General features: G+C 41.1%; 1 protein-coding gene across 8 annotated transcripts in view; it reads right to left on the reverse strand.

Moving 5' to 3' along the window:
• Positions 1 to 12,056, reverse strand: part of SMYD3 (SET and MYND domain containing 3) — a 642,972-nt gene that overhangs the window by 116,358 nt on the left and 514,558 nt on the right. For 7 of the 8 annotated variants that reach the window (XM_045009344.1, XM_045009337.1, XM_045009341.1 and 4 more), the window contains 2 exons: positions 3,691 to 3,758; positions 1,175 to 1,277 (listed from right to left, as the gene is read on the reverse strand). In XM_045009344.1, the coding sequence (XP_044865279.1) occupies positions 1,175 to 1,277; positions 3,691 to 3,758 (171 nt within the window). Of the gene's footprint in view, positions 1 to 1,174; positions 1,278 to 3,690; positions 3,759 to 6,318; positions 6,416 to 12,056 lie in introns of those variants that run through there. The other variant, XM_045009339.1, reaches the window with a different exon arrangement.

The raw sequence follows: 12,056 nt of genomic DNA on the forward strand, positions 1-12,056 counted from the left end.
GGAGACCTTGTTAAAGTTGATTCTACTCTTTTTTGTAATAAATAACTCACATCAGTAAATTGGTAAGAGGTAAGAAGGGCATGCAGTAGAAAAAGAAAGGAAGAAAAATAAGTGTATACATTTCTGGCCTGAATAAGAATTTTAGACTGACTGAAGTTTGCAGTTGATAACTGCAGAAAAACACTTTGAATCCTGAAAGATTGTTCCTGGCAAAAACAAGTATGTACTGCAAAGATGTTTTTCTTGATTTTCCTAAAGAATCTTATTATTATGGCTATGAAGGATTTTCACTCTTTACTTATCTCCATTGCATTGTTGTTTAGAGGGAGATTGTTTAAAAAACAAAAATAATATTAAGACGATAAAACATCAGATATTGCAAAATTGTAAATGTGGAATCTATATGCCCTTCAGATCCCCCAAAGACCGAGACACATAAGTGCATTGGATTGAAGCTAGGCCCTGGTTCTACAAAGACTTATTCTGGTCAGTATTGTGATCTCAGAGGGTCTATTCATGTACATAAAGTTACGCACATGTATCAGTCTTTGCAGGATAATGGCCTTACTCAGCAAATTTCAACACCAAGTCAGTGTGATATTTGTTTACCTGGAAATATTTCAGCCATCACAACTGATTTTAAAAGTAGTACAAATGGCAACTAAAAAACAGGCTGAGAATTCCTTAGATCAAAACACATAAATCACTTTGAAAGGGATTTCTTCAAGTTATTTTTAATGAAACCGACAAGCAAACAAACCCTGTCTTGCTACTTTCACTGCCAACGAAAGGTTTACTGCTACAGTGTGGTGGCAGCCTGACAAACTCTTATTGTTGTGATGACTTAGTGAGCATTGCAATCGTCCCAGAAATATCATGCATTTCCATCAGGGTAAAGACGTTCAAATACAAACAAAATTAAGTGCCTAAAGGAGGAATGGAGGAACAAGAATTTATCAAGGCTGCCTGTGATTTATGAGACGTAATGATTATGGGGCCCAGCCAGTGTGAAGAGATGATTCTATTTATCATCTTCTCCCTGATAGCTATGTGATAGAAACTAGCATCAATATATCATCAAAATATTAAACTGGTGGCCCTGCAGTCTGGCATTTATTTAGGGAGATGTCACTGCTGCAGGTGTCAGTGATGGAAGGGAGGACAAGTTAATTACCTCTTCACCAATCTGGATCTCCCGGACAGACCGCAGTAGAAGCTGGCGTCCCTCAAAAACAATCACACAGTTTGGGTCACAGCTGTGGTTCAGGAGAGACATGCTGGCGGGGGGTGGGGGGAGAAACAGAGAACATTAGAGAGAAGGATCCTCCACTGCCAGTATCTCCTGAATTATTAACATGAGCTGACTGAGTTACATCTAATGCACCAGGCAATCTGTTTATCAAACAAGGAAAATCCCTGATATTCAAGTGTGGTTGGTTAGGTGAAAAAAATGAAGGTTTAGAAGATTTATATTAATTAAAAATAGGAGCCCCACCTTGATCACTCTCCTTGATTTGCACATGTGATCATTCCGCCTTCTCACTGTTCTGCATGGAAAGGGCGGGGCAGGAGGTAGGGGTTGCTTACTCCCTGTGATGGCTCCCTGTGAGGGGAAAAGGGTGTGCCAGGGCAGAGTATATAGGCTGGAGACAAGGGAATGTGTTTCATTCCCATTGCTCCCCCACCATAGAGTTTTCAGGGTAGAAACGGAATACATCCTGGAACTGTATTATATTTCTATAGGTGGTACTGAAGGCATCAGGGATCCAACACCTCCCTTCGGATACTCTGGCCTCCAGAGGATCCATAGGATTTGTGGGGCAGCACTGCAGCCTGTTCCATGGTATGTGGGAGAGGGGAGTAGTACACACATGCACAAACACATATGCCCTCCCATAGAACAATTTGGGAGGAAACTCTGAGGAGAGCCTCACTGAAATCTTCTCTCCTTAGCCCCCCCTATTGGAGGAGATGGTTTACAGTAATTTCTCTCTCTCTGTTTTGCATTCCCATGTGACGATGTCTTAGCACTGAACGTGACTCTACCAGTCAGCTCTCAATTGCATAACACCCAGGGCAGAAGCTTGCCCTGTCATGGTGATGGTCTACTGAACCCTTCATAAAAGAATTCCAGTATCATCAGGGTGGAATCGGATTTTGGCTCACAGCCCTTGTCCCCGTACTAACAAGTAAATTCAACCCAGCACCTTTGTGTAAACTCACATTAACAAAATGTGGCTCTGTGTCCCCTTCTAGTAGTTAGACTGTGTACAGAGGTTTATGCTATTGCCTTTGAGGTAATGGGTCTGGTCTGTTAGCTCAAGCAATAGATGCTCATGATTTTACATCCAGAAAGGCTGTAGTTCAATCCCCAGAGAAAATTCAAGTAGGATGGTTCTTATACTAAGTAGCTCTTGGATAACTTGCTTTTTGATTGCTAATAGGGAGGATCTACCACTTAGCCACCAGCAACCTCTCTGCCAATGTCCACCTTATACTACTAGGCCTTCAGGCAGACATTGCCAATGGACCACAGAGAACTGGATACTGAGAGAAGGTATGTGACATGGGGAAATGAGATGGGATGTGATCTCTCCAGGAAAAAAGCTGACGCACTGAGCGCCAGATCCTGCATGGTCACACCTCTTTTCCCATTGCCTTAATGTTCTGAGGACGTTGAGAATGAGAGGGAGTGCGTAAAATACATTCAGCAGATCTCCAATCCAGCTAACAGAGAAGGAGACACCGGGAGGGAGGAGCAGCTATGTGATGTGAAACCCTTCAGAGACAGCCCCTCCAAAGCTGTACATGAAAGGGAGCAATGATAGATTGCCCCCCGTGCAGGGCTCCTTTCTTTCTTTATCATACTCAGCTGATTCAGTGTTGATGGGAGTGACCTTTCTGTCACCCAAAATGGAAGCTGTTCTCGTAGACCAGGTGGAAGGCTTTGCCAAGGGTTGCACTGAACCATTTCTGGCCCCAGTCCTGCACTGAACCATACAGAAGCCCCTATTAATCTTGAGGAGGTCAAAGAAACCTATCTAGGCAAGGGAGCTCTCATCTGACCATCAGCCCCTGTGCACTAAGGAGATAGCTGTCAACAGGAGGACATCCAGAACACCAACATCTGAGATTTGTACCTTATCCATTTCTAATGTAGCTTTTCTGAGATGGGGCGATCAGAACTGCATGCAGTATCACGGTGTCATTATAATATTTTCTTGATTACTCTTAATTTTCATATCTAAAATCCTATATTCCCTTTCTATGTGACAAAAAGAAAGGTGGTGGGCTGCAAAAACCCTATTCTTTCAAGGAAATATTTACCCAAGCTTCTTGCTACTTTCTTAAGAAGCCCAAGTCTCATGTTTTAGTGGCAACATTTATCCTTACCCCGCCAGGAAGAGATTAGGGTCTCCATGAGAACAAGAATTCAGGTATAAAGAGCTGTCCTGTCTAAATTATGTTAAAACTCTGCAATTAGGAGTTTAAAAATATTTTTAAACTCAATCATGTTTTTCATGTTCTTGAAATTTATTTGCATTTCCTAAATTTCTTATTTAGCTATGGTATCTGCTACTTCAGTGACCCCTCTAGCTAGCTATCTAGAAATAAAAATAAATAAATACATAAAAAATAAAAAGCCACACACAGAGTTTTTGCCTGTGAATGAAACAGTGTCCACAGTACCTGGGATACAGGCCAACACCAACATCCTGCATTTCTCCATTACTGATGGTGAAACAGTTACAGGTCACCTGTAAAAACAAGGGGGGAAATCCAGGATTACCAGTGTCATTTAGAAATGTCATACCTAAGTGAAAGAAACTTTCAAAATAAAATGCAAAGGCATTTTGGTAATTAGATTGCAGATATTCAAGCCCAACAGTGATACTCTTTCATTTTAGAGCAATCACATCTGGGACACACTCTCCTGTAAAACTACAGTCAATTAAGAGCAGAAATATTAGTATCCTGCGAAAATGTGAGGTTAAACACATGCAGAGGCCCTATTTTCCTGTCCAGAGGAGGGGAAATATATGAAGCCTGCAAAGCACAGCATACAGACAATAAAGTGGGGAACAGTGGCTGTTGTGGCTATACAGTGTAGCTGTTTCAGACCAGACCTGTGTCAAGCTGCCACAGAACAGTTTATGAAAAACAGTGGAGCCCCAAGAATGAACCACAGCTTTGAGGTAAATAGCTACACTGACTGGGGAAATGCGGCTTGTGCCTGTGTAAACACAAAGAGTGAGTACCTCATGGGTGATCTCTTGCATGACATTTATTTTCATGAGTGGGGAAAGGAGGGATAACTCAAATGGGAAAGCTACAAGACATCTTATTTTAATTATTCTCACAGGAACAGAGAAATATCTTCTTCCATTTTATATCGCATACCCAACTGCATAGTGTGTTTTTCTCTCATACAGTTTTCAGGGTTGAAATGGATGTAGAACTGAGATGAGAAAAGGAATAATTGCTCGCAACTAGAGAAGGGCCCAAGCTAAAACGCTGGATCTGAACTTTGGTGGTGTTCAAAATCCAAACCTGGATCCAAATTTTGCAAGAGGCCACTGTTGTTATAATGTATTGACCCAAAAACTAGAATGCAAAAACATGCCGCATTTTGAAGTATTCCAAATCTGGATCTGAATTCTGTGTTAGAGTCCATCTGACTTTATTTCGAATAAAGGAGGAGAAATATTTTTTAATTTTTGATAACAAGTGACGTATGTCATGTCATCAGTTACATATTGATAAATAGGGCCCTACCAAATTCACAGCCATGAAAAATGTGTCACGGGCCGTGAAATCTGGTCTTCTCCCATGAAATCTGGTCTTCTCTTTGCTTTTACCCTACACTATACATATTTCACAGGGGAGACCAGTGTTTCTCAAATTGGGAGTCCTGACCCAAAAGGGAGTTGCAAGGTTATGTTAGGGAGGTCACAGTATTGCCACCCTTAGTTCTGCGCTGCCTTCAGAGCTGGGCAGCCATAGAGCGGCAGCTGTTGGCCAGGCGCCTAGCTCTGAAGGCAGTGCCTCGCCACTAGCAGTGCAGAAGTAAGGGATACCATAATAGTACCATACCCTGCCACCTTTACTTCTGTGCTGCTGCTGGAGGCGGCTCTACCTCCAGAGCTGGGATCCCAGCCAGCAGTTGCCGCTCTCCAGCAGCAGTGCAGAAGTAGGCAGGACTTTTACCTCTGGAACTCACAAATTAATAATTGCCAGTGTGTTAACCATAAAGGGAAAAATAAAATTCTCCTTCAGAATCGTCTAATAAAATCTGATTTAAATGAAGATATATGCAGTAAGGTATGCCTTTTAATGTTTAGATAATAATGGATTAGTCTGTTATTTATGTAACCCTTACAAACATTCCTGATCACTTATGAAAAACATACATCTTAATTACTTCTCGCCTACTGATATTAGATATATAATACCAGACAACACTTCTGAATTAAGATTAGGCCTTGTTAAGTAGCAATTATATATCTTACAAAAATATTGTCTTGACTTTGGTATATAGTGAAAGAACAGATTGCCAGGTTTCTTCTCTGTACTGGATTATGCAATAAAAAAGGTCATTCATAGTAGATCTAAATTCATTCCCTCTCTCCAGAAAATCTGTTATGGTATCTCACTCATTATTATCATAAAGTATTTACATTAACTGTGTTGACTCCTGAACAGTGCAGATTTTGTGGAGAGCTTTTACTGTTTCCCAATAAGTCTAGTTATTTTTGTAGTGTCGGGTGAAAAATGTTTACACACAAAGTGAAAATAACAAATTTTACTTTCCCCTCTTTTTATAAACATGCACAAGTTGTGAATTTTCATTAAAAAATGTATTTTACCGAGGTGAAAAGAAGATATGCTTCTAGACTCAAACACTGTGAACTTTGGGAAGTTTAAGTTCTGATAAGAAACTTGGTAACTCCAAGACTATTGAAATATACTTTTTTCAGGGCAACTAGTTATAAGAAGTAGTTACAAAAAGCAAGTTTAGCTATAATGTTCACTGACAGGAAATATAATGTGTCAGAAGAAAGGAACAGCACGAGGATGACCAAGGCAAATTCTGAGTTTTAAGAGAGCTCGACCCCTTTGACACCCATAAGCTCAACAGTAGGATCCAATTGCCTTTGAGTCCCTGCCCACCTCAGTTCCATGATGAGATGTCTCTACTCCTGAGATAACTAAACCATTTAAGGCTTAATCAGAACCTAGAACTGCACCTAGCAGCAAAGTGACAGTCTCTGAAGAGCCCAGAGCACAGGTGTAATATGCTCTTGTTCTCTACCCTACCTTAAAAGCATAAGGGATGTATCATCTTCTGGCTGAAGCTTCTGGGTGCTTGTGGTGAAGTGTACAAGTCCCACACTGGCCAAAACAGGATTAATGAGCAGATGGCACTGCCCTGCCACACCAGTGAGAGAGATCTGATTTGGAGGGAGGAGCTTAAAAGGGAAAAGCACACCACAGTTGGCAGCAGAGCTAAAAGTGCTGTAAGAAATGAAAGGATATAGACAGAAATGTCCTTGCGTGAACAGGAATTCAAAAGCCTAGTACAAAACAATTTAAAAAAGGAATGACAAAAAATCTGGATCAACAAAAAAAGAGGAAGATGATTTTTTTGAATTGTGTCCTAGAGTTGAGGATAATGACATACGTCACGCTCAGGAAAGGAAAAATGAAGTGCTTTTGTTTAGAGTACTTACAGGCTATTGCGGCTTAAACAAAAATAAACAAACACAAAGATGGACTATGTGAGCACTGTAAGGTAGAAGAAACAATTGATCACCTTTATGGGTATGTAAGGACTTTGCTAAAGAAAAAGAAAAGATTTATGAGAAATTTAAAAGGCATAAGGTAGCAAAAGTTACATTACATCATTTAGTAAAAATATTGGGGAAACGGGGTTGTTACAATACCTGAAAAACATAGGGCAGAACAAGAAAATATAAACCATTAGGTATTTAGGAATTATAATTGGTGGAGGATGTAGACCAGTGGTGGGCAACCTGCGGTCTGTGGGCTGCACGCGGCCCATCAGGGTAATATGCTGGCAGGCTGCCAGACAGTTTGTTTACATTTGCATGGCTGCCCGCGCTGTTTCCTGCAGCTCCCATTGGCCGGGAACGGTGAACCACACCCACTGGGAGCTGTGGGCAACCATGCAAATGTAAACAAATTTTCTGGCGGACCCCCAGCGGATTACCCTGACGGGCCGCAGGTTGCCCACCACTGATGTAGACCATCTAGTCAAGTCTGCTTCTCCATGAAATAGAAAAAAGAAAAGTTGGTGGCAGATGGGAGAGAGGGCTGGCTAAAGCCAAGCACTCCTCACCTAACTGTTCCCTGATGGCCCCTCCCTCAAGAAAGATACATCTTTTGAGGAGACTATTTCTCCATATCAGTCTGTGAGCCTAGTTTTGACCGCAACTTAACAAAAGACTCTCTGAAGGCAGAGGGATGAACCACATCCCTGGGACAATTCATTTGTGTTTCTTTTGTATTTGTCGAGAACCCTGGAAAGGGAGGGGCTAGCTGTTCAGGGCTGAGGCTCTTGATGAGTTGGAACATCCAGTGTTACAGGGTGGCTTGCCTCTTAAGGGCTGGAAGGCTGGGGCTAGTCAGCCCTGGTTACAGAATGAGGCAAACCTAGGTTGAATCAGGTAATTCCTTGTAAAGGGCAGCAGATGCCTCCAGTGAAGGGGGATGTTCAGGGGGAGAAAATATTCCTAGGAATGAGCAGGCTCCAGCAGAGATTCCTGGGACTGAGACTCCAGGCAGGGAGGCGCTGGGGTTGGCCTGCTACAACAGAAAAGGTTCCAGGCAAGAAGGCCTGGGAGTAGGGTGATCAGAGACTGCTAGGAGTGAGCAGGCTCCAGCAGAGTGTCCCGGGAGATGGGACTGAGACTATAGGCAGGAAAGGCCTGGGAGTGACAAGAGGGTAAAGAATGGATTTTGATTTGGGACACTGAGTTTTACTTTTGAGTTTGTTTTATCTGAATAAACCCAGACCCCAAGAAGGGATGTTGTGGATGGACACAAGGGGTGTGTGGAATTTGTTTAAGCCCTTTGAGGGAGAAATTGTTAGCAGGGCACCGCAGAGACACTCCTAGCCACGAGTGGGTGCACGGGAGGCAGCTGACCCAGCCATCACCGACTACAGGCTCAAGTGAGTACAGAGGCCCAGCCCAGAGTCCAGGGGGTGCCCTGAGGAAGGAACTCAGTGACAGTGGCCTTCAAGAGTCGCCCAATATAGGGCAAGTTACAATTCTATCCTTTCCATCTCAGGTACTTATATGGTCCCCATTACCATACAATATGAGTGCCTCACCATCTCTGATGTATTTACCCTCACAAAACCCTGGTCAGCTAATGAAATACTATCCAAATATTAATTATCTCCATTTTACAGATGAGGAACTGAGGTCAGAGAGTAAATTACTTGTCCAAGCTTACATAGGAAGTCTGTGGTAGAGCAGAGAATTGAACTCAGGTGTCCTGAGTCTTAGGCTAACACCTAAACCATTTGACCATCCTTCCTCTCTCTTTAAAAGGAGGAGTGGAAAGCATAGACAACTGTGGAGAGATGCATATACGAAGTAGGCTAGAGGTACAATTGTGACAATAAAAAGTTAACCTTTGCCAAGACATACTACAGTTATTTCCAGGTCTCAGTATAGGGTAAAAAAAACTGTGGTAATCTCACCTGCGTGGTAACTGTTGGCAAATTCTCATTTAAGGATGATCAAACATGTATTTTAATCTACAGTCTGCTGCTATTAATAGGTATCAAACAGGCAGCCCAAATGACCCTCTTATGGTTGGTTGGTTGTTTTTGTCTTTTAGCCTGGTTACAAAGATTTTAAAAGTCTATGGAAAAACCTCTACATTAAAAACATTTAAAATTAAACAAAACTTTAAGGCGATCCCACAAATCAAAGGTAAATATCAGCACCTATCATTTAGAATTCTGCCTAAATATTCACTACAAGAGAAGATGGCAAAGACAAGGGCTAGGCAAGTTTATCATGCTTGTCTCTCTCAAGCAATGAAACCAAGAATGAATTTCATTACACAGCATTTGAAGAAAACTCCAGCTCACAAAAACTCCTCAGGATTTCCAGACTTTTGTAAAGCCTAGACAATAGCTCTACTTGGTAAATCCACATGCTGCTGCGGAAGCAGCACAGTTGAGCAGCCTGTTGAGAGAGGAAGCGAGGCAACAGTTACTGATCAACACCTACTGTGGATAAAAACAACAAAGCAAACCCTCACTAATTACTACAGGAGACATTGTTTCTTGGGGCTTTCTTGATCATGCTGTTGAGAGTGTGTGCACACACACTAACAACTGTATTGGTTTTCAGCCTTTGTGGGTTTTTTTAGTTAGCCATAGTAATCCAAGGACAACACACATTACTCCATATGCAGTCCCTTTGAGTGAACATCAGGAGCTCTCCCACTTCCAATTTAGACAGTGTAGGCCACCCAGGGGTTCTAGCTAACAAATCTTACATTTGGAGAATGGGTATAAAGAAAGTATGCATCAAATATAGGAGGAAGTCCAAACTGCAGACAAAGTGAGAAAGCTTTTTCATCACACCATGAGACAGTGAAGTCAACTTAATTAGGGAGAAATTCAAAAGACATTTCTTCAGAGCAAAGAAAGCTTTCTCCCCTTAATTTCTCAATCTACCAGTTGACCATATTGATTTCCACATAATGGTTATATGGCCTACATGTAAGCAGAGCTCAGACAACTTGAAAACTAAAATGCATACAAGATAGGTATGTGATATATTAGATTGTAAGATCTGCAGAGCAGGGACTGTCTCTTACTATGTGTTTGTACCATGCCTGGCATTAGACGTCCTGATCATGAGAGGATGTCTTTTGCAATACAAACACCTAATAATTTAACAGTAACTGTACTGTAATCTTTTATGTTTTCCTCTCTTAAGCCATAGGATACAAAGGGTTGACTTCTTCATATATCAATTTCTTGCCTCAAAAAGAATCTTCTAACAACAGTTTCAAAGATGCACCTTGCAGAATGCTCTATAAGAATTTTTGTTCCTGGAATATTGGAAATCTACTAAAGAGCCAGGAAGATTATACATGATTTGACAACATATGGGAAAGTCTCTGATGGATTAGGAGGCCTCATTCCAGCGATATACTGAGCGAGATTCTGCTCTTGATTATTCTTTTGTAAATCTGGAGATACTCCGCTGAAGAATAGAGATTGTGCCCCAATTCTGATCTCACTTTTACCAGTTTATACTCCAGATTTGCAATGGTGTTAGGGAAAGCAGATCACTCAAACCCTGATAGCAGAATTTAGCCCATGGCATTTTGGATCTCAGCTGTAATGAGATGTTCTAGAATAGAGGAAAAAAATAAATAAATTAGAATTAATTTGTTCTGGAGATCAGTTTAGAAACACTAGCACAGGGGTCGGCAACCTTTCAGACGTGGGGTGCCGAGTCTTCATTTATTCACTCTAATTTAAAGTTTCGCGTGCCAGTAATACATTTTAACATTTTTAGAAGGTCTCTTTCTATATAAGTCTATAATATATAACTAAACTATTGTTGTATGGAAAGTAAATAAGGTTTTTAAAATGTTTAAGAAGCTTCATTTAAAATTACATTAAAATGCAGAGCCCTCCGGACCAGTGGCCAGGACCCAGGCAGTGTGAGTGCCACTGAAAATCAGCTCGCATGCCACCTTTGGCACCCGTGCCATAGGTTGCCTACCCCTGCACTAGCAGAACTAAATTCTGTTTGTGTTTCTACATGACCCTTATAGGACCACAATGATATAGTTCTGATGACATGCACAAGGAGCTCTTCCTTGAAGAATCATTAAAGGGTACATTGGAATGGTAAGGTCAGTTGAGTTTAAGTTCTGACTTTAAATGACTGCAGCAATAAACTGGAGCGTCACAGTGGGATAAATTTTAACCCACCATCCGGCATGAAGTAATAAATGTTTTGCTCTTTAATGCACAAAAACAAAAAGGTACAAATGAAAGGCAGCAAAACCTGGCTAATCCACACAGTTTATAATTGACACAGAACATGGTAGGCTATTCTCAATTGGTAGCAGGGATTTAATAGTAGATGCTGTAGTCAGGTCTCATATTACTAAGTTTGTTTGTTTAACAAACTAAACCACAGTACATTTGCTAATATTATAATAAATAAAAACTCTAAATGTTAAAATACATATCTATTTTGTAATGCAGGATATTTGCTTTTTTACTGTCTCTGCTTATTTGACAAAGGAAGATGAAACATCAAATTAAAAATTAACTTCAATAGGTCTATCCACATGCTTAAAGTTAAGCATAGGCTTAAATGCACTGTTGAATCAGAGCCTCTGAATCTCATCCTGCTTTCAATGCACACAGCCTTCGATGGCTTCACTGGGAGTTTTGAATGTACAAAAAATGCATGATTGAGCCCTTTGTCATAGACTAAAGGTGAGAGGCCCAAAATAGCACTAGAAAAGCTGTTCTTGCAGTATTTTGAGCTGTGCTGAAATCAGGACCTGCTAGAATATGTTCAAGAAAGTCTGGTCTCGTGAGATTTCCAGACCAAAGAAGTTGGGATAAAGCAGCTAAACTTTGTAAATGCTCAAATGAACCTCTAGTTCACCCATCATTAGCTGTGGAATGGTTATATTTAAACTACTAGACTGTTATAATTTGTTAGGGTTTGTCTACACAAACATTTCGCTTGCAGCAAGATGGGGTGTAAATCTAAACTGCAGTAGCCTCCCGCACACGAAGTGTCTGTGTGGACCCAACTGCTGTGTCCTAAAAATTCTGTAGTAGAACACTTTAATCTACTCCCATTTCCAAGTGGGGTAGGTCAAAGCACACTACAGAACTTTTAGTGTGTCAGCCGGGTCCACATGGACACTTAGTGCACGGCAGACTAGTGCAGGGTAAATTTACACATCAGCTTTCCACGAACTAAGTGTTGGTGTATACAAGCCTTTGCTGTATTAATGATGCAGAGTTA

Source organism: Mauremys mutica, chromosome 3 (genome assembly GCF_020497125.1).
Source record: "Mauremys mutica isolate MM-2020 ecotype Southern chromosome 3, ASM2049712v1, whole genome shotgun sequence".
NCBI classification, from domain to species: domain Eukaryota; kingdom Metazoa; phylum Chordata; order Testudines; family Geoemydidae; genus Mauremys; species Mauremys mutica.